The sequence below is a fragment of the Apteryx mantelli genome, chromosome 3, assembly GCF_036417845.1.
Source record: "Apteryx mantelli isolate bAptMan1 chromosome 3, bAptMan1.hap1, whole genome shotgun sequence".
Lineage (NCBI taxonomy): Eukaryota > Metazoa > Chordata > Aves > Apterygiformes > Apterygidae > Apteryx > Apteryx mantelli.
Genome location: NC_089980.1, coordinates 117,215,397 through 117,237,770, shown reverse-complemented (window position 1 = coordinate 117,237,770; position 22,374 = coordinate 117,215,397). Strand labels below are relative to the sequence as shown.

Genomic DNA, 22,374 nt, shown 5'->3' with positions numbered 1-22,374 from the left:
GAAGCAGAAAAGAAATATTTCAAATAAAGGGGTAGCCTGGTTTAAAAAGAAAGGGAAGGAAAATTCATATTCATGTGGAAGAAAATGTGTTCTTTGGTGCAGAGGTCAGCACTGATTTAGGTGGTTTTTAAGCCCTATTTGGAAGGTAAGATGGGATTTATGTGTTTCACAGCCTTCATGCTTTGCCCTTTATCAAGAGGTGAACTTCATTAATACTGTATTTCTCCATCCCAACTAGAAATACAAGGCCCAAACTACATAACAACTCTGATAGCAGAAGGATTTGGGAGCATGGCCACTTCAAATTATGTGTGAGATGATTTAAATGTTCATTAAAAACATTGTCTGTTACCTGTCCTCTTTGACTAGAAAAGAAAAGGTTTTCTTGTTTCCTTTCTTTTTTCTGTACTCTGTAGTGCAGTGTGGAAATTGAAAGCTGATTTTTCCAGCTGACATCCTTGCCAATCACCCCTTTTCAATCCCTAAATACTTTTAAAACACGTTAAGGAAACTTAGTGAACTATGTATAATTTCAGCCTGTTCAAAGAATAATATAAAAGCATAAAAGGAAGAGTGTTGACCTTAAAATTCAAAGCAACCTGGCTATTTGACTTGCCATATCTGTTTATATATTCAGTGTTAGAAGTGCTTAGATAACATTTTCAGAATAAAAGCATCTTTCAAATAAGCCAGTAGTAAACAAATGTGTGCATACTTTGTCTAGAGTACTTTTAAGATTCTAAAAAGGTTAAATAATGATTAAATTATACTTTATTAATTATTTAAATTATTTTAAAATGAAATAATTATGATTAGTCAAATGATAGGTTAAGCTTTTTACAGTATTAGGTTCCTTCAAAATGCTTTGTAAAGGTTCCGGGAGCATCAGTGTCTTTGGATAACTTGACAGGATGCAAGTTATTTTTATTTCCTGAGTGATCATATCTCTGAGCTAACAAACTTGCATGGTGCTGTGTGTCCTTATCTCTGAACGGAAGACACTGGGAACTGGAGCTGTTTATAACAGCATTGCCTGATACATTGGATGAAAAGCTATGAGGAAAACACGCTGTAATTTTTCACCATCTAGAGCCTTTCTCTTCACCCTCGCCATGCTCATATAATCTAACTTTGCTGAAGCAGCAGGTGTAAGAAGGAAGGAGAAAAGAGAACCTGGGAACATTTTGGCCTCACAGATGACTCTGGTGCTCTCAGCAAGTCTGTGCAAGAATCAAATGAGTCACAAACGGTTCAGCAAACGTCAGCTTTGCTGAAATCGGATCAGAGGGCAGGTCCACGTCCTGCCAAACAGCACACAGGGCCAGGGGCAGCGCTGGATCTGTGGGGCCCCAGGTGGGGGCAAGTGCAGTCCCCCCACCAGCACTTCGGCTGGCCTGCACCACTGCCCTGCTCCCACGCACTCCCACCCCACGTGCTAGGAGCCTCCGGCTCTCCCCAGAGCTGTCGGCTTCAGGAAAGCTTTGCAACAGCCAGACTCCTCTCCTTGAGCCTCGGGAAGGCTTAGCCCAAGAAAAGAAACGGTGCTGATCTGAGCGCCAACCCATCCGCCCCCACACACGCATACCAGGGCTGGCTGCACAAGGTGGCAATGCCCATAACCCACACTGACTTCAAAAGAGTCAAGAGGATACTCAGATTTAGCATCGGTTAGTGCCTGTTTACATACCATCTGCCCCTCTCTGGAAAGTGCTCTAGTTCAGTCTGGACATGATGCTCACTGCTGGAAAATCGGAAGGATCAAACTGGCACCGCTGTAAGTTGGGGGTCCTTGGGAGAAACACACACAAATGGTGCACAAAGCCCCCTTATCAGGAGACTTGTCTCTTGGCTGTTTGGAACTTTGTTTTTTCCTGATAACATGAAATGGAAATAATGAAAACTACTTGTTCAGTCATTTTTTAGTACCAGTCTTAAACCAAAGGATTTCAGACGGTTGTTTTTTCTAAAACTGCATCACTTCTGTTTGTTTGATTCTTAATTTCTTTACTTCCATAAGGAGTTGAACACAGTGCTGCTAAAAAAGTGAAAGGAATAAATAAAATGAAAGCATAGTACACAAAAATATAGTTGAGTCATTAAAATATCTTTATGTGGTTTTATTTTGTGTTTTTTCATTTTTTGGGACAGGGTTAGAAAATGTGCTTATGAAGGGTATTTTCTAAGAAGAAATTTAAAGCCATTTTGTAATTACTATCTGTAGTTATTCTTGAACTTTTAATAATGACAGATGCATTCAGTTAGGCTTACATTACTGGTCTCTCTTTACTGTTGGTTGTTACTAAAATAATAGAGATTTTCTATTCATAGCCAGTGAACAATAAACAGAGGTTATTTTTTTTCTCTCCAGTAAAAGTTGACTTTCAGTGGGGGTAAATAATTACTTTATACTGTAAACAAATAGGATATCAAATTTCTTTTTAAGTCCGTTGATTTTAATATTAGTTATAATTTATTTTATGCCCAAACACATTTTAGGTGCTTTAAAAATCAATAAAATATACAAATGAGAAGCCTAAAACCTAGATAGAAATTTAAACAAATGGATTAAGATAAAAATGGAAATAAGTGTAAAAGGAAAGTATAAAATTATCAGCTATTAACATTTTTGTCTTATTCCTCTTGTTCTGGAAAAATCAATATGGTCTTTATATAATCCTTCCCTGCAATACTATTTTTATTTCTAGTGTATAACCTGGTCTGACCTCATAGCTGACCCTGCTTTGAGCAGGATGTTGAACTAAAGACCTCCTGAGGTCCCTTCTAACCTAAATTTTCCTGTTGCCCTATAATGTGTGCAAATTGCACTTATCCCCCTTTTCTGAGCCTAAGTTTGCTTGTAGGTGACATCAGTGCTGTCAAATGCATCCATTCCAGGAGGCAACCCCAGTTCCCAAGGCTGTGAGGTGCCAGGAGAAGGCAGATCACCCGTTCCCACCCTGCAGCTCCTGGCTATCTGCGTCACTCCCGGGCCCGTCTGCTCTGGACTCCTGTGCTATTCCTCCTGAGACATAAATACCGCTGGGGCAGACCAAAATATCTGCAGTGTGAGCCTTGTACTGCAGTCCACAAGGGTGAACTTGCCTGAGAGCTGCCTGCCCAAGGGTGTGTCGTGAGAGCTTGCAGGGTGCAAAACAGGTTGGGGTAGAGCCAAGGGCAGAAGGAGCTAGATGTGGTGCAGCCTGGTCCGTACGGCCTGCTGGAGGGGCTCCTGGCATGAAATCTGTCTGAGCAGTGCCCAGGAGAAACATCTGTCAAGGAGAGGGGTGGCTGGAGCCCTCCGCCTCAGGGCAAGCATGGGCGGCCGGGGGATGAGTGCTTGTCTTCCCTCCACAGCCCTCTTCTACCTGGCAGGTCACAACACATCCCTTGTTTCATCTCGCCACTAATTCTAGCCTCTTCTTCTAGTTCATTGCACCGTTACGCGCGTTACCCTGTCTGATTCCACAGCCCTTCCCCCTCAAAAGCAACCTTCACAGAAATCGCTCTGGATATCTGATCCAAATCACAGAGGATCCTCCAGTGCAATTTCCACTGATTTTTAGACCAGGCCAAGAGCTCCAGTAGCTGTTTCCCCCTGTCCCTTTTCCCAGGACTCCTGAACATCATTTTACATCACTCTCTAACATGCAGCTCAGACTCTTATAATAAACCCCCCAAAAGCCTTGGAAATCTACTTTGGAAAATCAGGTAGTTTTCCCCTTTTTATTTTGCTCTATAAAAGATATCTTAGGAAGTGTTAAAAATATGTGCTGTTTTACAGAGAGGATGTCATAACTAAGGCTCATCTGCCAGCTGTACTTGCAAAGGTGCAAAATAGTAAGAAATAAGTAGATGGCTATTTGATGACAGGTAAATTCCTGTTTGGATACTGAATGGTTAAATGGAATAAATTATTAAACTCTCTAATGCTTCCAGTTCTTTTCTGCTCACTGATTCGTCTTTCTCAGTGCAGGAAATAAGATTTGCATGTGAATCCTTGCAGTCTAGCAGCCCCTCAAGACCTGCAGGAGCCGGTCCCAGCAGCAGAGCTGCACTTTCTGTGAACTTTGCTCTTTGTCATTCTTCCAAACAAGGCAGCACCGGAGTGTTACATAGGAGGAGGTAACAGCAAGATGTTTGTCTTCCTTTCTCCGAGAGCTGCTTTCCTATTGTTTCCATCAGAAATTTGAAGTGGATATACCAGCTCAAGCTAGGGCTGAACATCTTACTGTCACATGAGTAAATGTTTGTGGGGTAGGAGTTGACATATTTGTTAAAGAAATCTGGACCGTTGATTCCCAGAAAAACTCCACAGTATGAATAACTCTGTGATTCTGTCCAGAGCTGTTGCTTCAACACCAGCATGATAAGATCTGACTGCATCTGTAATTTTGTTTAATGTAGCTGTTGCAACATAAACCTAACGAACCTTGAATACTGGGACTTATGTTTATTTGTTTTGAATAGCTTTGGAACTGATATAATTATACAGAAGAGTTAAGCCATTTTACTCTCATTATCCAAGATGTTATTTAATCTTCAGAATCAATCAGATTAGAAGAAATCCTTTATCACTTTCACGATAAATTCCTATAAATCAGGAATTATAAAGAACTTGTAATCAGGTCATCTCAAGACTATAGGGAATGTTATTCTGTTATTATGCCAAGCTCAGGTGATGTTGGGGTGTATTTTGAAGCACTCTGAAATCTAAAGGGAAGGGCATTTATTAGTTTTGTTAGACATGGCATGATTTCACAATGTAAAAAAACATGTCACAGAATCCAATTACAACACAGGTGTTCCCAAGCTTAGTTAAAACACAACTCTATAGTATAAGAGGAACTTACTCATCTCCCTTAACCAAGGCTGAAAATTATCAAATAGGTTCAGTCAAACTCAAAATTAGTATATGTATAAAACTGTTGCATGTTACAGTGAGTATCTGGAGAAGGTCAAATAGCCAATGAAGTACATTTGTATTGGATACTCGTTTACATTCATGTGCTCATCCTTATTCTCTGGTCCTGAGACTCACTTGACATGATTTGACCATATCAAAACTATTCAACTCTGTTATTAGCCAAACAGGGTGCACTCTCATGTGCTGGCTGGGAAATGTTCACTAGCACTTGCTAACTCCCAAATCAAGCACAGGCAATGTAGTCTATATGTCCTCTCTGTAAATATGTACAGATCAGATTGCAGGCTCCTTTTTAGGCTTGGAAGATATTTGCTTTTTATATCTGAGCTGAACAAGAATCCTTAGAAAGTGATAGGACAAACTGTCACATGTCCATCAAGAAGTGAATTGCAAACCCATATGTTAAGCTGTATAGGAAAGACTTCAAGCCCTTGAAAAAACATAGAAAATGACCAGGCCCCTTAGCAGTGAGGAGCACTGGTTCCTTCTGCGGAAGGGTAATATACAGAATTATATGGCCAGTAGCTCTGCTAGAGAGACCATTCAAGATCTCTTCCAGGGCTAGATTAATATATATAGGAAGTACATAGGTTGTCTTTAGTCAGTTCTTTATAGATTACATAAGGAAAGACCACTTTTAAGGAAGACTGAGAGATTGCTAGCTATTTCTAAGTATTTCATAGACACAACAAAACCTTAGGAAGGCAGCAATCATGATTTCATCCAAATTATTACTATAGAAGTGATAAAAATCTTAGTCATAAGATCATGGGCTTCATATGTTATGACTTCTGGCACAGAATCACAGAATGGTTGAGATTGGAAGGGACCTCTGGAGATCATCTGGTCCAACCCCCCTGCTCAAGCAGGGTCACCTAGAGCACATTGTACAGGATCGCGTCCAGGCGCGTTTTGAATATCTCCAAGGAAGGAGACTCCACAACCTCTCTGGGCAACCTGTTCCAGTGCTCTGTCACCCTCACAGTGAAGAAGTTTTTTCTCATGTTCAGATGGAACTGTCTGTGTTTCAGTTTGTGCCCATTGCCTCGCGTCCTGTCGCTCGGCACCACTGAAAAGAGTCTGGCTCCATCCTCTCGACACCCTCCCTTCAGATACTTGTACACATTGATAAGATCTCCTCTCAGCCTTCTCTTCTCCAAGCTAAACAGGCCCAGCTCTCTCAGTCTTTCCTCATAAGAGAGATGTTCCAGTCCCCTAATCACCTTTGTAGCCCTTTTGCTGGACTTGCTCCAGTAGTGCCACATCCCTCTTGTACTGGGGAGCCCAGAACTGGACACAGTACTCCAGATGTGGCCTCCCCAGGGCTGAGTAGAGGGGGAGGATCACCTCTCTCGACCTGCTGGCAATACTCTTCCTAATGCACCCTAGGAACTGTGCTCTGCAGCTGATATCTGTAGGGTTTGGGTGTTTGACTGATATATGTATTTCTTTAAACATTAGGAATTGTGTCCATGATGGATAAAGTTGGACAAATTTATTCAATAGATTTAAGTTTCCTTTCTGAAATTCATGACTACTCATATGCCAGCTGGGATTTTTCTGTGTTTATTGATTATTTGTATGTAAAGCTGTCAAATCTATTTTGGCCCAATTTCAAAACCATTCCAAACATCCCTGTGAATATTCTCACTGTTTTTTGGTCTAATAGCTACAGAACTTGCAAGTTACATTTAAAGGAGCTGTGTGATTAGCAGTGATTTTTGTGTGTGTTGCTGTCTTCTTTGCAACCAGCTTTTGAAAAGCTGCCCAGCTTAAGTCACTGCTGGAACTTAACAGATACTAAAAATGTAGAGCACATCTAATGCTATCTCAGAGATCACTGTGGTCTTTCACAGGTTTCTTCTACTAGAACAAGGAAGTGGACCACATGCTCAGTTGTGGTGGGAAATGCTGCAGTGCTGAGACTCCCATGGCCATTCTCTAAGGAAAAATATATCAAAATTCTTGCTTTAATATAAACATTTTGGGCTTAGTGAATCACAACTTTCTATAAAATGTTTAGTCTTCTCTACAGAAAATGAATGAGATAAATAGGGCAAGGAATGGGATTTCTAGAAGTCAGTGTCTGAGGGAACACCCATATAAGCTAGTAGGTCTTGTTCAAGAGAGCTGTGAAACTTAGGCTGAACTGAAGGTAGTTCATTTCCTACCTATTGCTAGGATTTTCAAATATGAACATTAGGCTGGAGTTTGGTTTTTAACTTTGAGCCTTCATCACAGAAAATGAGACTGAGAGATAATACAACAGACCATTGGTTAGCGAATTCACCTGCAAGGTAGCAAAGCTGAATTATGCTGTGATTTGAGCCCACATCTCCAGGAAACATTTTGACCCCCATTCAGAGGGGGACTTGCTCAACCTTGCTTGTTCAGATCCTTCTATTTTGCATGGCTAATTAAAAACTCACTGGGGCCCTCCCACTTCCTAGGTGCATGGGCCCTAGATTATGGAATTAATACCTCCCACCTACTATCTTCCTGCCTCAGTAAATTTCTAATTGGGCAAGCAAAATAAAACAGTTTTCAACAGCAAAATCTGAGTGATAACAAACTACAGTACCCTTATGGCAATGGTGTTGGGAAGCAGGAAATCTGATTTCAAGCCTTTGCTCCAAATCCGAGAGGGGAAAAAGGCTTCTCCCCTTTGCCAGGTGAGTACCCCACCCCAGCTAGCAGGCTATAGATTATACCCAACAGGAGACAACAGCCAATCCTCTATCAAAAGACTTGTAATCGACTACCTTTTCTATGTTTCCTAACCTGGAAAGTGTAACCTGAGAGTGCCCATGTGTGAGAATAAGCAGGGGAATCCACAGGATTTAAGCATGTACTAAGTCCCTCCACTTTTTGGCCATGACAAGATACGTAATTTTGTACATTTGTGTTTGTACCCATTACTGCCTTGGAACTGTAACAGCAAAAAATATGCACTGATAATTTTAGGCATTGACTGGACAAGGAAGCAGCAGAGCAAGTTTTGAGGATCCCAGTGACACATAGATGCTGGAATTAAGTGCTCTAAAATGACAGGGACCTGTATGGTTTTGAAACCTTTTCAGGTTTTAGCCTTAGATTATGTGTAAGCACTTTGCCATGACTGAAGCTAGCTATTTTTAAGACAAGGCTAACAGTAGTTCCCTATAGAAAAACTGTGTGGATAAATATGCCGATGAATGACAGATTCTTCAATTACGCTGCCAATAAATGTGTAAACTACTTAAAGAAGTGCTCTGGCCCATGCCTGTGTTGAGTGAAATGATCGTGTATGAGCTTCGTTGATTCGTAAGGGGCTTTGCAACCTCAGAGGGAGATGCACAGTTTTCAAACTGCATGCTATGACTGTGATTACAGGGGAAGAGTGAGGAGACATTTAACCAACTTACATGAGAGACAGGACAAAAAGAAACTTTTCCTGAGTGCAAAGGTTATTTTAAAATATGCAATATACATTCATGAAGGATTTCAGTTTGCCTTTCTGGATAGAGCAGAATTGTTTTGGGAGTCATCTATCTCATTTATTTCCTTTGCAGCATTATAGCTCTTTTGCATTGTAGCAAATCTGGCTCTTCACCATCTATTTATACAATATTCGATGATTGTGATCCCTCAAACAACATACTAAATAAGTCAGTCTTTTTTAATGAAAATATTCAATCTCCAGTTTTCACACATTCTTAAATATGATTGATAGTTACCAAACTTTGGGCTGTTTTTTTTTATATTTATATATGTGAGGCAAGTCAGATGCATATGAAAAGAGGAGTTTGTCTAGGCTCAGATGTATTGCAGGGAGGAAAGGACATGGGAGGGGAAGGGAGTGTGTCATGGCTTGCATCTTCCCCATTAGCACTGCCTGGTGTGACATGTCACATTTGTCCTTCCTTTCATCTCTCACCCTCATTCTGTTCTTCCCTCACTTTTCTTCTGTTGTTTGGGGGTTTTTTGTTTTTAAAAAGTCACTCTATACAATGAATTGAGTTGATGTAGTGTAAATTGCATAATCTGCTTAAGCTCCATGACAGTTTTTCAACCTGGAAAGTTGAACATGGAGGATGTCCAAAATAATTCTGCTTAAAAGTAAAAGCCATTAGTAACAATTGTGAACAAGCTGGACTGACTTTTAGAAGGAAGATGCTCTCTGACTAAAATGCTAGGAGGTTTATTGAAGCAAGCAACCAGGAATTATGGAGGTGGGAAAGGATGCTAAGCAAAGCTAAGGGTGCTAAGAGCTGGCCTCAGCAACAGGCATCCACCCTGCAACACAGCCGTGTTTTGGCATCTCTGAAATTGGTGTGTCCTGTTTGCATTAGCGCTTGGGCTCCCGCTTCTTTCCTTCCTGTCTGCTCCTTGCCTTTTACCTCCCACAGGCACTCTAGTACTACCTGCTTTGTTTTTGCTCTTTGACCACTAAAAATCAAAGGAGTGTCACTGACACTGGGAATTTGGTGGGAGCAGTAGACAGTAATGAGCTAAGTAATGCACACATTTTATTTCTTACCTGCAGTCACGTTGCAGCAACTCCGATTTACTGGCTTTCTAATTGCCAGCAGCATGAAAAGGTGCCCTGGACACATCTCTTATTAATACAAACAAAGTGAAAAGTGGTTTGTGTTACCCAACATAAAAGACAGATTCAACCGCTTTGTATTTGGCAATAACTTCAAATACCAGCTGACTCAGAGGTGTTTTGTAAAACTTCCATTCAGTGGAAAAACTCATGCTGTCAGCTAAGACTTGGGTGTGCAGGATTTGCCCCTCTTACCTCTGCTTAATGCATCTCTGCCAAGGAGAGACAGGCTGCCAGCTGACAGGCTGAGGGATGGATGTTGCAGCGTTCATTGTTACTTCCATTTTATCATCTGTATGTCTCTGCTGGGCCAGGGGCAAATACTGTCTGGTTTTGGCTCTTATAATATGCTGTAATTCACTCAGACTTTCCAGAAAGAAGTAAGGCAATGGCTCTCCCTCCCTTGAACAATGGCTTGCTCTTTGTAAGTGTGTATCACTAAATATAACAGGCTAATTCTGAGATACAGCTAATTCAGATATAAATATTATATTATATATATATAATATATTATATATATTAACATATTTGATAATGTGCATTTATTAACACATTTCATAACGTGCATTATCAAAAGGGAGACAAGCTTGAACAATTTTGCTGCTCACAGTAGTCCCTGACCATGGGAAGATTCTTCTCACGCTTTCAATGCCATTATCATCACCCAGGATTTGCAGTGTGAAGGGGGAGGAATCTCACATATCAGAAGAGTCACATGAAAAGGCCTGTTGCTATTTCTCATAAGAAGTTTCTTGTGACATTCACTTTGTGGAAAATAAAATCTCACTTTTTTTTTTCAGTAAGAGAGGAAAGAAATTGGTTAAAAAAGCAAGTGAAAAATGTTTCATCAAAATATCCAGGTTTGTCTTGCAGGCAGGTGCTAAAACCTAGGAAATTTGAACCAAAATGAAAATTTCTCATTTTTTAATGTTTAAAAACTTTATTTCATCCAAAATAATGAATATATTTTATTTTATTTTGTTTATCAACTCTAAACACAGGGTTATTGTCCAGTGACAAAAATAGATAGTATCTACTCTTGCTGGTGGTTTTTGCATATAGCAAGCAATGAATAAACATCTTGAGTTTTAATAAAGACATGAATAGGAATTGCCTAATAAGCCTACTCTTACTGATAATCATGTATATCCATTCTTGTCATTATTGCAAATGAATACAAACAAATCACAGATATCTGAGATTTTTTGCAAGGTCCTAGAGCTCAGAGCTACAAAGTACAAAACATTGGAACAAACACAAATTAAAATGTAAGAAGGACTGTGAAAATATGTTGGTACATTTTACAGTGTCATAGAACTGCCGAAGGAAAAATTTAAGACAAAATAGTCAATATGGAAACAAGAATGAAATCTTAATCGCAGTCGTAAATGCATCACGTCTATTGGTTTATTGCTAAGCTTCATTGTCAGAAGAAATTAGCCTTCTCTATAAGCCCAGCATCCCATGAAGCATTTGAATATGTAATGATATTAACTAGACTGTTATGCATCTGCACCTGAGCTGTTTTAACAGTGAAGGGCTCCCTCGTCATTAACTATGTTTATACTTTTATTACCTTAGTTTTTGAGGGCATTATTTTTTAAGTAAGCTATGTGAGCCAGCTCTGTCTGTATATCTGTAGAAGAAAAAAAAAGTCTTTTTCAGAAAATATGCCCACTTCACATATCCCTGAGAATTTCACTCCAAGGGATCCCAAAGTACATCACGAATTTTTGTCCCGATTCAGGCAAGTATCCTATCCCAAAATGCATGGCCATATATTTAAGCTGCTTAAGCATTCTGATGAGGGGAACAGGCAGAAGCACATGTTAACAGGCCTCTTGAGTTAGGACCTATACATTTAGGAACAAAGAGGATGTAAAATCAAGGGAAAAACCAGCTGTATAACAATGTTGGAAAAAGAATATTTCTACTGAGTGTTATTTTGAGCGGGTCTTCACTGTAGGGTTAGCCTGGGCTCTTACCTTAGAGTTACTCTTAACCTTTCCCCTTTTACAGTGGGAAGCTGTCAGCCAGGTTTATTGGGCTTATCAGGGTAGGAGGCTAAAAACGTGGCTGATCCTTTCAGAGTGAGTCACTTTACATTGAGGGCACAGACACCGGTGGGCACTGAAGCTCCTAAGCTATTGCTTTCCCCCATGGAGAAGAGCAGCTCTCTGCACCAGAGCCGCCAGGTGCCCACCGCCCTGCTCCCAGCAGCTGCGGAGGTGAATGTGCACCCAAACACTGGACCAAAACTGTGCTGAAAATAATGGTGCCTGGTATGGCTTTTCTCCAGCTGCACAGCTGTGAGCAGATTGTTCCTGGTAGCAAAGCTGTGTACTGTAAAACTTCGGAGTAAGGACAGGGAGGACCATATCCTATCTCTCTCTCTCTGTGGCCTGTCTGCCACAATTTAGTGATTGTAAAGAATGGATCTGAGTCAATCTTCCTCAAAGCATTTTGATGCTCTGATCCCACTGAAATAACAGAAAAAAAAATCACTATGTGTGAAAACCCTTGCAGATACAAGCTGTTTTATATATATATATATATAAGGAAATTAATTACCTGTAATTTTGTTATCAGTGACCACAGCAAAGGTGCTTCTCACATGAGATTACATGATTAAAAGTTAGACACTCTGACTGCCTCAGCTGATTCCCTCTGATTTAGGTGTCTAATTTTTAGATGTTTAAAATACAGCAAATGGCTCTATCTTGCCTGATTAGAGCTGTCAGCCCTGATGGGAATTCTGCCCATTTGGGAATCAGCCCTGCTCTCCGGAAGCGCAAAGATTTATAAAATGCAATTAAGATTCACGCAGTCCCACAGCATTTTACAAGTGCATCCGTGCAGTACGGCTGTGGGCCAGGAACTTGCTAAAAGGCTATGTCGTGCTAACACTGCTGATGCCAGCGGCGCGCTGGGAGGCTGCTGGGGGCAGGCAGCGGCACGGCGGCTGCTCTCCACCTGGCGAGCCTGCAGCGGCGAGCAGACGGCACTCGCGCACGGCTCGCTGCACGCCTCGGGCAGCCAGGCTCTGTGTTTTTAAAGCCTGAGTCACTTGCTTTACTACAGATTACAACAGCAGAAATTCCTTTTAGCACAGCACCCCGCAAGCTCGGCGCGGGGCACTGTGTCCCGCCAAGGCTATTAGCGGAGAGGTGGAAGCTACTGGCTCCTTGGGGAGATGCTCTGTGCCCTGCAGGATCCGGCCCTAAACCAGGGCGCAGGAGAAAATGCTTCAGGTGGGAGCAAATGCTCCGAATATCCCAGCGTGGGCGGCGCAGGCTCTACCCAAACCGCTTGCCAGGAAGCGGCCCCGCTCTGGAGCTTCACCCCGGCACAGCCCGCGCGCCCGTGCCGGCCGCCGCAGGCTCTCAGCCCTCCGGCAGGATCCTGATCCGTCGCGGCTCCTCAGAGGGCACGGCTGACAAGCGTGCGCCGAGCAGCCGCCTCGGCTGGGGCCGGCCCGCGCTGGCGGCAGGGGAGCGCGGCGGGCCCGAGCCACTCCTCCGGCGGGCGAGCCGGCGGCGGGGGAGCGCGGCGGGCCCGAGCCACTCCTCCGGCGGGCGAGCCGGCGGCGGGGGAGCGCGGCGGGCCCGAGCCACTCCTCCGGCGGGCGAGCCGGCGGCGGGGGAGCGCGGCGGGCCCGAGCCACTCCTCCGGCGGGCGAGCCGGCGGCGGGGGAGCGCGGCGGGCCCGAGCCACTCCTCCGGCGGGCGAGCCGGCGGCGGGGGAGCGCGGCGGGCCCGAGCCACTCCTCCGGCGGGCGAGCCGGCGGCGGGGGAGCGCGGCGGGCCCGAGCCACTCCTCCGGCGGGCGAGCCGGCGGCGGGCGGCGCGGGGCCGGCGGCGCCGGCCGGCCGGATTGGCTGGGCCGCGCTGGCGGGGCCGGCGCCGCTGCCAGGTGGACGCGCGAGGCCGCACTGCGCGGAGGTGCGCGGCGGGGCTTCGCGCCGCCGCCAGCGCCCGCCTGTCACCAGCGAGGAAACGCAGCGGACGCTGCCTCTGGAGCAGCTGCCGCCTCCGGAGCATAGCCTGCTTCTGCTTTTTTTTCTTGCCTCTTTTTTTTCTCCCCCACCCCCCCCTCCCAGGGCTGGAAGCGGGATCAGCGTACCTGGGACTGCTATGCCCACGGAAATCTGCCGAGCAGTGGGAATGCACGCCATCTCGGACTTCCACTCCTCGCCGACGGCGCGGCTGCTCCGCAAGGGGCCGGAGTACCTCCGGCAGCAGCTGGAGGCAGGCCCCCCGGGCAGGAAAAGCGCCGTGGAGCGGCTGGCGGCTGATAAGGCCAAGTATGTGAAAAGCCAGCAGGTAATCAGCACCAAGCAGGAGCCCGTCATCGCGCTCAGCTCTGCGTCGGAGAGCAGCGGCGAGAGCTGCTCCGCGGAGAGCAAAAACGCCGCCCGGGCGCGCGGCGGCGGGACGGGCGCCCCGGGGCTGGAGCCGGCCGCGGCCGCGCGTGCCTGCCATGCTCCGCTCCCGCGCGGCCCCCCCATAGCCCGCCGCAGCACCCCCAGGAGGCAGATGCGGCCCGACTCCCTGGTGATTTACCGCCAGAAATGTGAGTTTGTGCGAGGTCACAGCCAGGACGGCGCGCGAGGGAGCTTGGTGCGGAGGCTCTTCCAAGGGCCCCCAAAGGAAAAGCAGTTAGCCCCCCCCGAGATGCCCGGGGTAATTATGGAGAGCAAAGAGCCGGTCCCTGCAGGACGCGATGCCCGCGAACCAAGCGACCCTGGAGCAGAGCGAACCGTCGCTGCGACCGCGGGCGCCCCGGGTGTGCGGGAGCGCGAGAGACCCTCGGAGCTGCCCCCCGCCTCTGAGGAGGGCAGGGAGGTGAAGCGGAGAGGCCTCCATCGCTCCCAGTCGGACATCAGCTCCCGCTACTCCAAGTCCTTCTCCGAGTTCGATACCTTTTTCAAGTACTGCGGCCTCGAGCCGGAGGTCGTTGAGGACCTCGGCAGGGAGAACTTCTCCACGGTTTCCGACAACATCTCCTTCAAGGTTCGCAGCATCAGCGTGGCGACGTCCGAAAGCGACTTCACGAGGCACAGTGGGGACGACGGCCTGCTGGAGGACGAGCTGACGGAGCAGGTCCCCAGCAGCACCTCCGTCATCGAGCGCAACGCGCGGATAATCAAATGGCTGTACACCTGCAAGAAAGCCAAGGAGGCCAACCCGGCGCTCCGGGAGCTGGCATGACGCCGCTGCAGCCCGGTAAGCTCAAGGTGCGTGCAAAGCCTCGCCTGGTCAGTGTGCATATGTCTGGTCTCTCTTAGTGAGCACTTGATTTTTCTGGGTTTATTTTAGTCCTGTTAGGAAGGGCAGCAGGAAGCTGTATTCTCCATACTGCTTGTTGCACTATGGCATTTTTGCAAAGCAGAATTTTGGGGCATTGCAAAAGCCAAAATACAAACAAACAGCACAGGCGTGCAGCTTGCCAGATTTTGATCAGCTCCCCCCACGTGAAACCAGAGTCAGTGTCTGTGAGGGATGTCTGCCCTTTGCAGAGCCTTGCTTTGTAAATAGCTCGTTTTCTCCAGTTTCTGCTATACTAAATGTGAGGAAAACCTTAGAAAATTATTCAACCCTTAATTATGGTGGCTTAGATAAAACAGACTGAACTGAAACTGTTAATGTTTAGGAGTGCATTGGATTTATACTGTACTGTCAGAGCTTCTCCCTCCTCACTCTCGCCCCCTGTTCCCCTCTTTTGCTGATACATAGGTGCACTGAACTATCAGGAAAGTTGAGTCAGTGTCACCAGCAACCAATTTTCCCCACGGCTTTTGTCTTGGACCCTAAAAGTTTGCTGCAGCTGACCACCTAGCATTTTACAGGTTTTAAATTTTCTGTCCTGTTTGGTTTTGGTGGATCTTGCTCTTCTGAAGTGGGAGAAGTTTTGTGGGTTTTGCTGTGTGGTTTGGCCCTGGTAGCTGAAAATCAGTTGTGTGGTTTGCCCTGTATAGAGAGATACTTTACTATTTTAAACTAAAGATAATGCAAATGTGTGACATCTAGGTTTGGAGATCAATTACTCCACACCAATAAGTAGGCCAAATTTAGCCCAGGAAAAAGCTGATTTGCTGGTTTTAATGAAGGCTGTGCTAGTGCTTCCTTTGTATCTGATCTGCTGAAAAGAACTATATTCTAGTATTCCCAATACATGAAGCTCTTTGGTAAGTACCGTGCTTACAGTGTGGAATTTAAAAGTTGCATGAATAGATCTTGATATGAAAGATTGCATGTATATTTTCTGGCAGTTCATAATCTGTGTATTAAAAGAACATCATTTAGTATAGATACAGTTGCTGATAGTGAATTTGGGCCTTATGCACATGGAGAAATGTAATGCTTGAGTCTCTTTCTTACGTGGATGTGGGGCTGTCATTCCTGATTCCTTTAATCTATATAATGTAAAATCCATTTACTTACTTGAAATAATTTTAAATTACATGATATTTGTATCACTTTTAAAATCTGGGTATTTCTCAAGAGACAATTTTCTTCCTGGGAGTAGAGGGAGGAGGAAGGGAGACAGACACATTTTTACACACACATTTCAAGCCATTCGAGATAAGAGTGCTTGTCAGGTATTAGGCTGACAGCTTAAAGAAGTGTTGTTATGTGACAAAGCCTTTCCCAAATTAAGTTAGAGAGAAGAAAGGGCTCTCCTGAGCTGATCATTTCTCCTTGCTCATCCTTCTGTGATAAAAGGAAAGGGTGATACACAAAACGAAATGATGCAGGCGGCGGTTTGTGAAGCTTCCCCGCAGCTGTCGGCCTGACAAAACGGTGCACGTGGAAGGCAGCGCTTGCTTTCGTCTGCTGTAAGCAGGAGCCTCGTGACAAAAACAACTGCACTTTGGTGAAGAAAGACAAAATAAAAGCATGTTGGCTCCTGAAGGTGCCTGCCAGCGTGTGGCATTCCCGCGCAAGAGCTGCAGTCATCGGCACGTGTCCACCTGGAGCCCGCTCAGGAGAGCAGGTTTGGGCCCCTTTCCTGTTTATTTGCGTGGTGCTCGGGATGTCCAGCACTGCAGCTGAGAAAAGAGATGACGGCGACCACCCCAGGACATCTGGAGCCTGAAGAGGCAAAGGGAAGAAAGGGGCTTCCCGCAGGGCCAGGGTGCTTTTCCTGGGACTGAGCCCCACAGCAGCCGCACGGCTTGCGCTGTAGAGGCACATCAGCCGCTGCTCGGCCCTCACCACCTGGTCTGAATCCACAGCCAAAAAGAGTCAGGGTCTACTTGACTGGGCCCTCCAATGTCCTCTCTGCTGGTAAGCCTAAGAGCAAACCTTAAAAAAAAAGGAAAAAGGTCTTTCATTGCCCATTGGGGGAGCAGGAAAGGACCAGACGTGGCAGGAACCAGGCTGGAGGAGTTTGTGGTTGTCACTGCTGTTTTAGGACAGTCAAAATTCTGGCTGATGTAACTTCACATCTGCTCAGTCAGTGTCATTTTTTGGGTGAATGTCTAAGACAAAATGGCAGTTCAGAAAGGGTGCTGTTCATAGCACATAGACTAACAGAGTGGTGAAAATACTTCCATGAAGTAAGTACCAACTGTATTCAAGCAACAGGTACAGTCATTCTGCAATAATTTTAACATCTAGAAATACATATTTTAGAGTTGCTTTTCCCTTAGCTGTTCTACAACCCTAGACATGGTGCAATCTACCATTTAAACTGAAATATAGTCACAGTAGAACATGTGGAGTGCTTTACACTGGCAGCAATGTTCTTTGGTACCATTATTTTTGGCAGTCTAGGAAACGCTAATCCTTAAGGTTCATATTATAAACCTAATTTTAAACATCCCAGGGCTGACTCTCAGCAGATATATCTCAGTAATAGAGCTATCATTATTTCCAGCTTAATTTCTGAAAATGAAGAAAATACTTACCCATTAGGCCACAGAACCAGAAAGGTCGGCTAAAAATACCAGTGCCCAGAATAAAGGGCAAGAGTGATCAAGAGTTATCATTAGTTAAATATTACAGTTACAATGCAGAATTTAAGCTGAGAGTGATTTATCACCCTGCAATCTCAGGATGGGTTCTGTAGTTCTGATATTTGTGTTTCTTGTATACCCAAATGCTAATTTTTTCTTTCAGTGCTACACTTTATCTGACAATGGGCCATCAAGTTTGATATCTAAATGGTTTTATTATATTCACATATTTGGCTGTATCTAGTTTGCTTGCTTGTTATTAATTGCCAGTGGACTCGTGTGCTCAGGGACTACTACGAGGAAACCCACTGCATGCAAGGCGATGTAGTCTCTTTGGAGCTCTTGAGCCATAGTCTTCAAGGCTCCTCATTTTACACAGAGGCTTGAAAATTGTTGCACTTTTTTTTGTAAAAAGAAGCAGAGAGCTATTTTCTAAAATCCAGCATTCATTACGTGAAAAACACCTTTTCAAAACTGCAGGGTTTTTATGGGCCAGTGATCATTCTATTAATATTTTATGCTCTCAGCTTAGTTTTTCATGAATTCTTCTGGGGCTGGTGGGGCACTATGTAAATAAAACAGCTACTTGAAGCATCAAGTTCCCTAACACGTTTGTTTCATCAGAGTGATTACTGCAAAGTCTGAGCATGGGTTGTGAGCTTCAAAAAACTAAAGTCCTCAGTGAGATGGGCATTACTGTTTCACTGCATGATGTTGCCTAAATTCACCTCTGGAGTTCATTTTGATTGGCTCCTTTCGTTGTTAATCCTGTTTGGCTCTAAGAAGCCACTGTACATCCTGCTTCCTTATTTGAATCGAGATTATTCAGTCTTGAGTTTCAAAACCATTCAATTGATCATTATTCAAGTGGAAATCTCATGGGAAGGGAGTTGATTATGTTGGCAATAACCATAAGCAACTGAATAAAAGTTTAAGAGTATCACCTTGTGCCTGTCTGATGTGATAAATAATAAATGATGGTTTTTTCTCTTTCTTTAGGATCCCTGACTTGGAAGTTGAACAACACCAGATACAGGAAGAAACTCTTCCCTCTTCTGGCTCATGACTACTTTGTCCAAGTTTAGCATTTTCTTATTGCCTCCTTCCCTCTCCCCTGTCCCCAGGCAGCCTCACTCTTTGCCACAAGCACAGGGGTGTTCAAGAGCACAACAAGAAGTGGAGGCTGGGAATTCTGCCACAGCAGGACAGCAGGAAACGAAAGTTCCCAGAAAAGCGAAGCTTGGCAGCATCTACAATAGACAGTAACATTCAGTGGCAGATCACTGCCCCCAGTTGTCGTGTGGGGATGTGACAGAAGGTTTGCGTTGTGCACCCATCTCTTTCCAGGGATGCATTTGTCAGCAGTGATGGGAGGAGAAAGTGGGAATGAGGCAGCAATGACCCCTGAGTCAAGCGTTTCCTTGCAGGCAGGCAGGCTCCACCCGGCATTGGAAGGCACTGTCTTTCCAGGGCTGTTTAAACATGGCTTAGCCTGACATCATTAGACATTATTTGCCTGGCTGGTGAGGACTAATGTGGCAGCTTTATCTGGGATACTTGGCAAACATGCTGCAAGCTAAATCCCTGCCAAGCCTCTCTTTTTCTAAGAGTGTCCAAGCCAAATTAGAGTACCTTGTATCCATCTAGTCTACTCAGTCACACAGCTTGCTCAGCCAGTGGGAAGGCACAGCATTAAAAACCCTGCCCAAAATTTGCTCAGGAGCACAGTTCCAAGAAACAGGTAGTCCAAAATTAGGATTTTGTATGGATATTACATTGCTGCAGAATAGCAGAATTTACATTTACACAGACTCCTTGACTTGGTTGGCAACGTGTCTCTGATGCTGCCAGAGCAGATTTTATTTCAGCATTTGGAAGCCTGCGATTTAACACCTTTAATTTTTTGCAGCGCGAGTAATGGGCTTACAGAATCGCATTAGCAAATTGCATCCCAGGCAATGTAAGGTTGCGCTTGCCTAGCATAGGTCTGGAGTAGCACTGTGCTCTCTGCGTTGCAAGCAAGAAGGCATGCTAGGACACAGTCAAAACCATGCCAGAAAAAGGTCTGGATGGGGTAAGACCCCAAGTATAGACAGCAACTTACTCAATATCATCAATAAAATAGTAATACTTCATTTGAAATGGACAAGCTAAATATATTTTAAAAGCTGACTAAAAGTACTTCGGATCATCAAGTGTAGTGAATGGATCCTTTGCAAATTACTTAAAGAATTTGCTGTCTGTGCCTCAGATATTTACCCCAATCAGCCATTACTTACTAAAAACTGCCTTACATCAAAGTATTTATTTGCAAATATTATAAACCACAAAAAGAAATCAAACAGAAAGCCAAATCTGTGATAGCTGCCCTGAAGTCAAAGGAGTAACAACGACTAGAATTTAGAGTGCTGCAGAGGTGAAAAGTTTACTTTGTGTTACCATGGATATAGTGTCCTGTTTGCAGCGCTGGACTTTACCTGGCTGTCAGACCTGTACTGTAACGAGTCCAGAAAAATGAGATTTCATTCTCCGCATTCCACTAGGGTTATACACAGCCAGTGCTAAGCTAATAGTGCTTGCCATGTTCTGACCCAAAACAGCTGCCAGCACATCAGGGTGGAAGCACAGGTAAAATAAGCACTAGAGATACATTTTTAAATGTTTGTTAGTCTTGGTAAATAGGTCTGTGAAAGGCAGGAGTGAACCATAACAGTTCTATAAAACATTAATCATAGGAAGAACAATTTCCTATTTTAAATTCTACAAACTTTGTGCACTGACAGACTTGCCCTTTATGTGCTTATCTAATGTTTTAGTTGACATCAGTTAAATTCACAGCAAGGTTGCCTGGTTGAATTTACATATGTCTTCAATGTGCTTTTCAGTCACTGGATAGTTAGTTGTCAATTACAGTAACTGTTTGAAAATGCAGGGCATTTGTCTTTATTGCTTTAGTGTTATATCAAGGTCTACATGTCTGAAGTTGTCTAGGTAGGTAGATAACACTTCCAGATAAAATAATTGTTGAGCCTGCTTTACACTTAGCAGAAAACTAAGTAGTTTGCATTATTGAGCTTCTGCAGACTTAGAGGGAAGCTAGTACATGGGGATATTTTTGTTAAATTAAATTTCCATGTGTATTTGTTACGTTATTATTAAAGAATGATTCTTGGAAAACTGCATCTCAAAATGCTGCTAATAGGATAAGATTTATGCACTTAAGGTGCAGTTTTTAAGGAACACAGTCTAGATTTATTAGTCAGGAACATAACCTGCTGTATCTGTTCTTTTCATGCTCATTTTGCAAGATACTATACCATATAATTATTTATATGTTTTTGTCAAAAGTTAACAACTTCTTTTCCTTGAAAATACATATGAATGACTGTAAACAGTTTGGCCTTCATGAAGAATCTTTTGCCTTACAAATTGGTGCCCCACCACAACAGAAGAGAATTGTTTTGCTTTGTTTCCAGGGAAGATTTTTAGTTTCATTTTCAAACTCCCATTTCTTTCTTGTTTTTTCTATCAGAAGTTCTAGAAAGTTAAGATGATAGTGCTAGGAAGATGCATTGGTAGTGGGTTTTAAATGGTAGGAAGGAAGGTATTTAATTTGTCTGAAAATACACATCATCAGCCTTGTTCAAAATCAGGGAAGATTTTTTGATAGAGGTTAGTGAAATCAGAATTGGCCTTGTTCTGATTTTTTTAATCCCACTTTCTAACTTTATGAACTGTTTAATGATGCTGTGGTGACTTTTCACACTGACAGGTGGCAAAATTTACCTGTCTTTGTTCAAACTTTGATAGGAACACCAAATTCTCCAAGGTATTATTTATTTCAGAGAAGATATGGACTTCTCTGAGATCTTTCCCTGATAAGCTATACATTCCCTTTATTTAAAAATCTTCTGGATAAGCTAATAGCCTACCTTTCCCAGTATACCAGGAAGACAGTAGCTAACAATCCTTCTTTCTCCATAAATCTTGGGAATGGATATCTTCAGTGCTTATTCCAAAGCAGTGGGAACACTGTACTTCTCTCAGGTCCTGTTACTGTTACATATAATGGCTTTTCCTTCCTCTTTTGGGGTGTTTCAGTCATATCCCTCAAAATGAGAAAAAAAAGTTATCCGTTATCTGCCAATTGCCATATATTTTTTTTCTATTTCATTATAAAAGATGTGTGATTTGGAAGGGGATTTTTTTCAGCTTTTGTGATAAGCTGAAGTAAAATGGGCTGTTGTGGAATGAACAAAAGCTTTGTCAGTCGAGTTGGGATCAGTCTTCTTGGAAACCTAAAATCAGGGCTGAGGGTGAAGACAAGTCATAAACTGAACGATTTTGTTTAACCAGAACTGTGTAAACTTAAATAGTCAAATGGAGTACAAGTGTGCAGTGCTAACTGCTATTTATACCCCAGTGTTTCAAAGTGCACTATTACTGTGACAAGGGGCAAGGTCCATGGCTGTAGCACAACAGGTGAAAGATACAGAGTCTGGTGTTTATGGCCTAGAAGCTACTATCTGCAATAAAGGCATTGGATAGAGACTGTAATTCTTGTAATATATTGTAAATATTAATATACAAGACTCTCTAAGTAACAAGTACAGATTGTTTTATAAAACATGTGTTAATGTTTTAAGGCATATAAGTCCTCATGCTTTGTGAAATCAGCCGAACATCATATTGATGGAAATTAAGCAGAAACTTTCTCCTGGGAGCAGGTCGTCCTGTCATTGCCTACTGTGAGGGGTTTTTTGCATCTTCTTTTGAATGTTGTTAAGTCGAGTACTTGTCAGATCTGGTATGGAAGTTTCTAAGTTGCTATGTTTATATTCCTACAAAAGAACCTGTATATTATTGAATGCATATAAATAAAAATGCAACACTGGAAGTTAA

At 43.6% G+C, this 22,374-nt stretch overlaps 1 protein-coding gene and 1 long non-coding RNA gene across 5 annotated transcripts in view; one reads left to right on the top strand and one right to left on the bottom strand.

The window, feature by feature from the left end:
- Positions 1–13,717, bottom strand: part of LOC136991602 (uncharacterized) — a 25,750-nt gene extending 12,033 nt beyond the window's left edge. The window contains exon 1 of the long non-coding RNA XR_010883834.1: positions 13,635–13,717. This is a non-coding gene — a long non-coding RNA (uncharacterized lncRNA). The remainder of the gene's footprint in view (positions 1–13,634) is intronic.
- Positions 13,646–22,374, top strand: FAM110C (family with sequence similarity 110 member C). 4 transcript variants are annotated; one of them, XR_010883833.1, is made up of 2 exons: positions 13,646–16,801; positions 18,472–18,501. XR_010883833.1 is itself a non-coding variant. In XM_067294246.1 (2 exons), exon 1 carries the CDS (start codon positions 13,646–13,648, stop codon positions 14,720–14,722), a length of 1,077 nt encoding a protein of 358 aa, XP_067150347.1. In that variant the 3' UTR covers positions 14,723–14,737; positions 18,472–22,374. The 4 variants fall into 4 exon arrangements, 3 of the variants coding, with proteins under 3 accessions (XP_067150347.1, XP_067150344.1, XP_067150345.1); XM_067294246.1 differs by having other exon boundaries at positions 13,646–14,737; positions 18,472–22,374; XM_067294243.1 differs by lacking the exon at positions 18,472–18,501 and having other exon boundaries at positions 13,646–14,737; positions 16,238–17,055.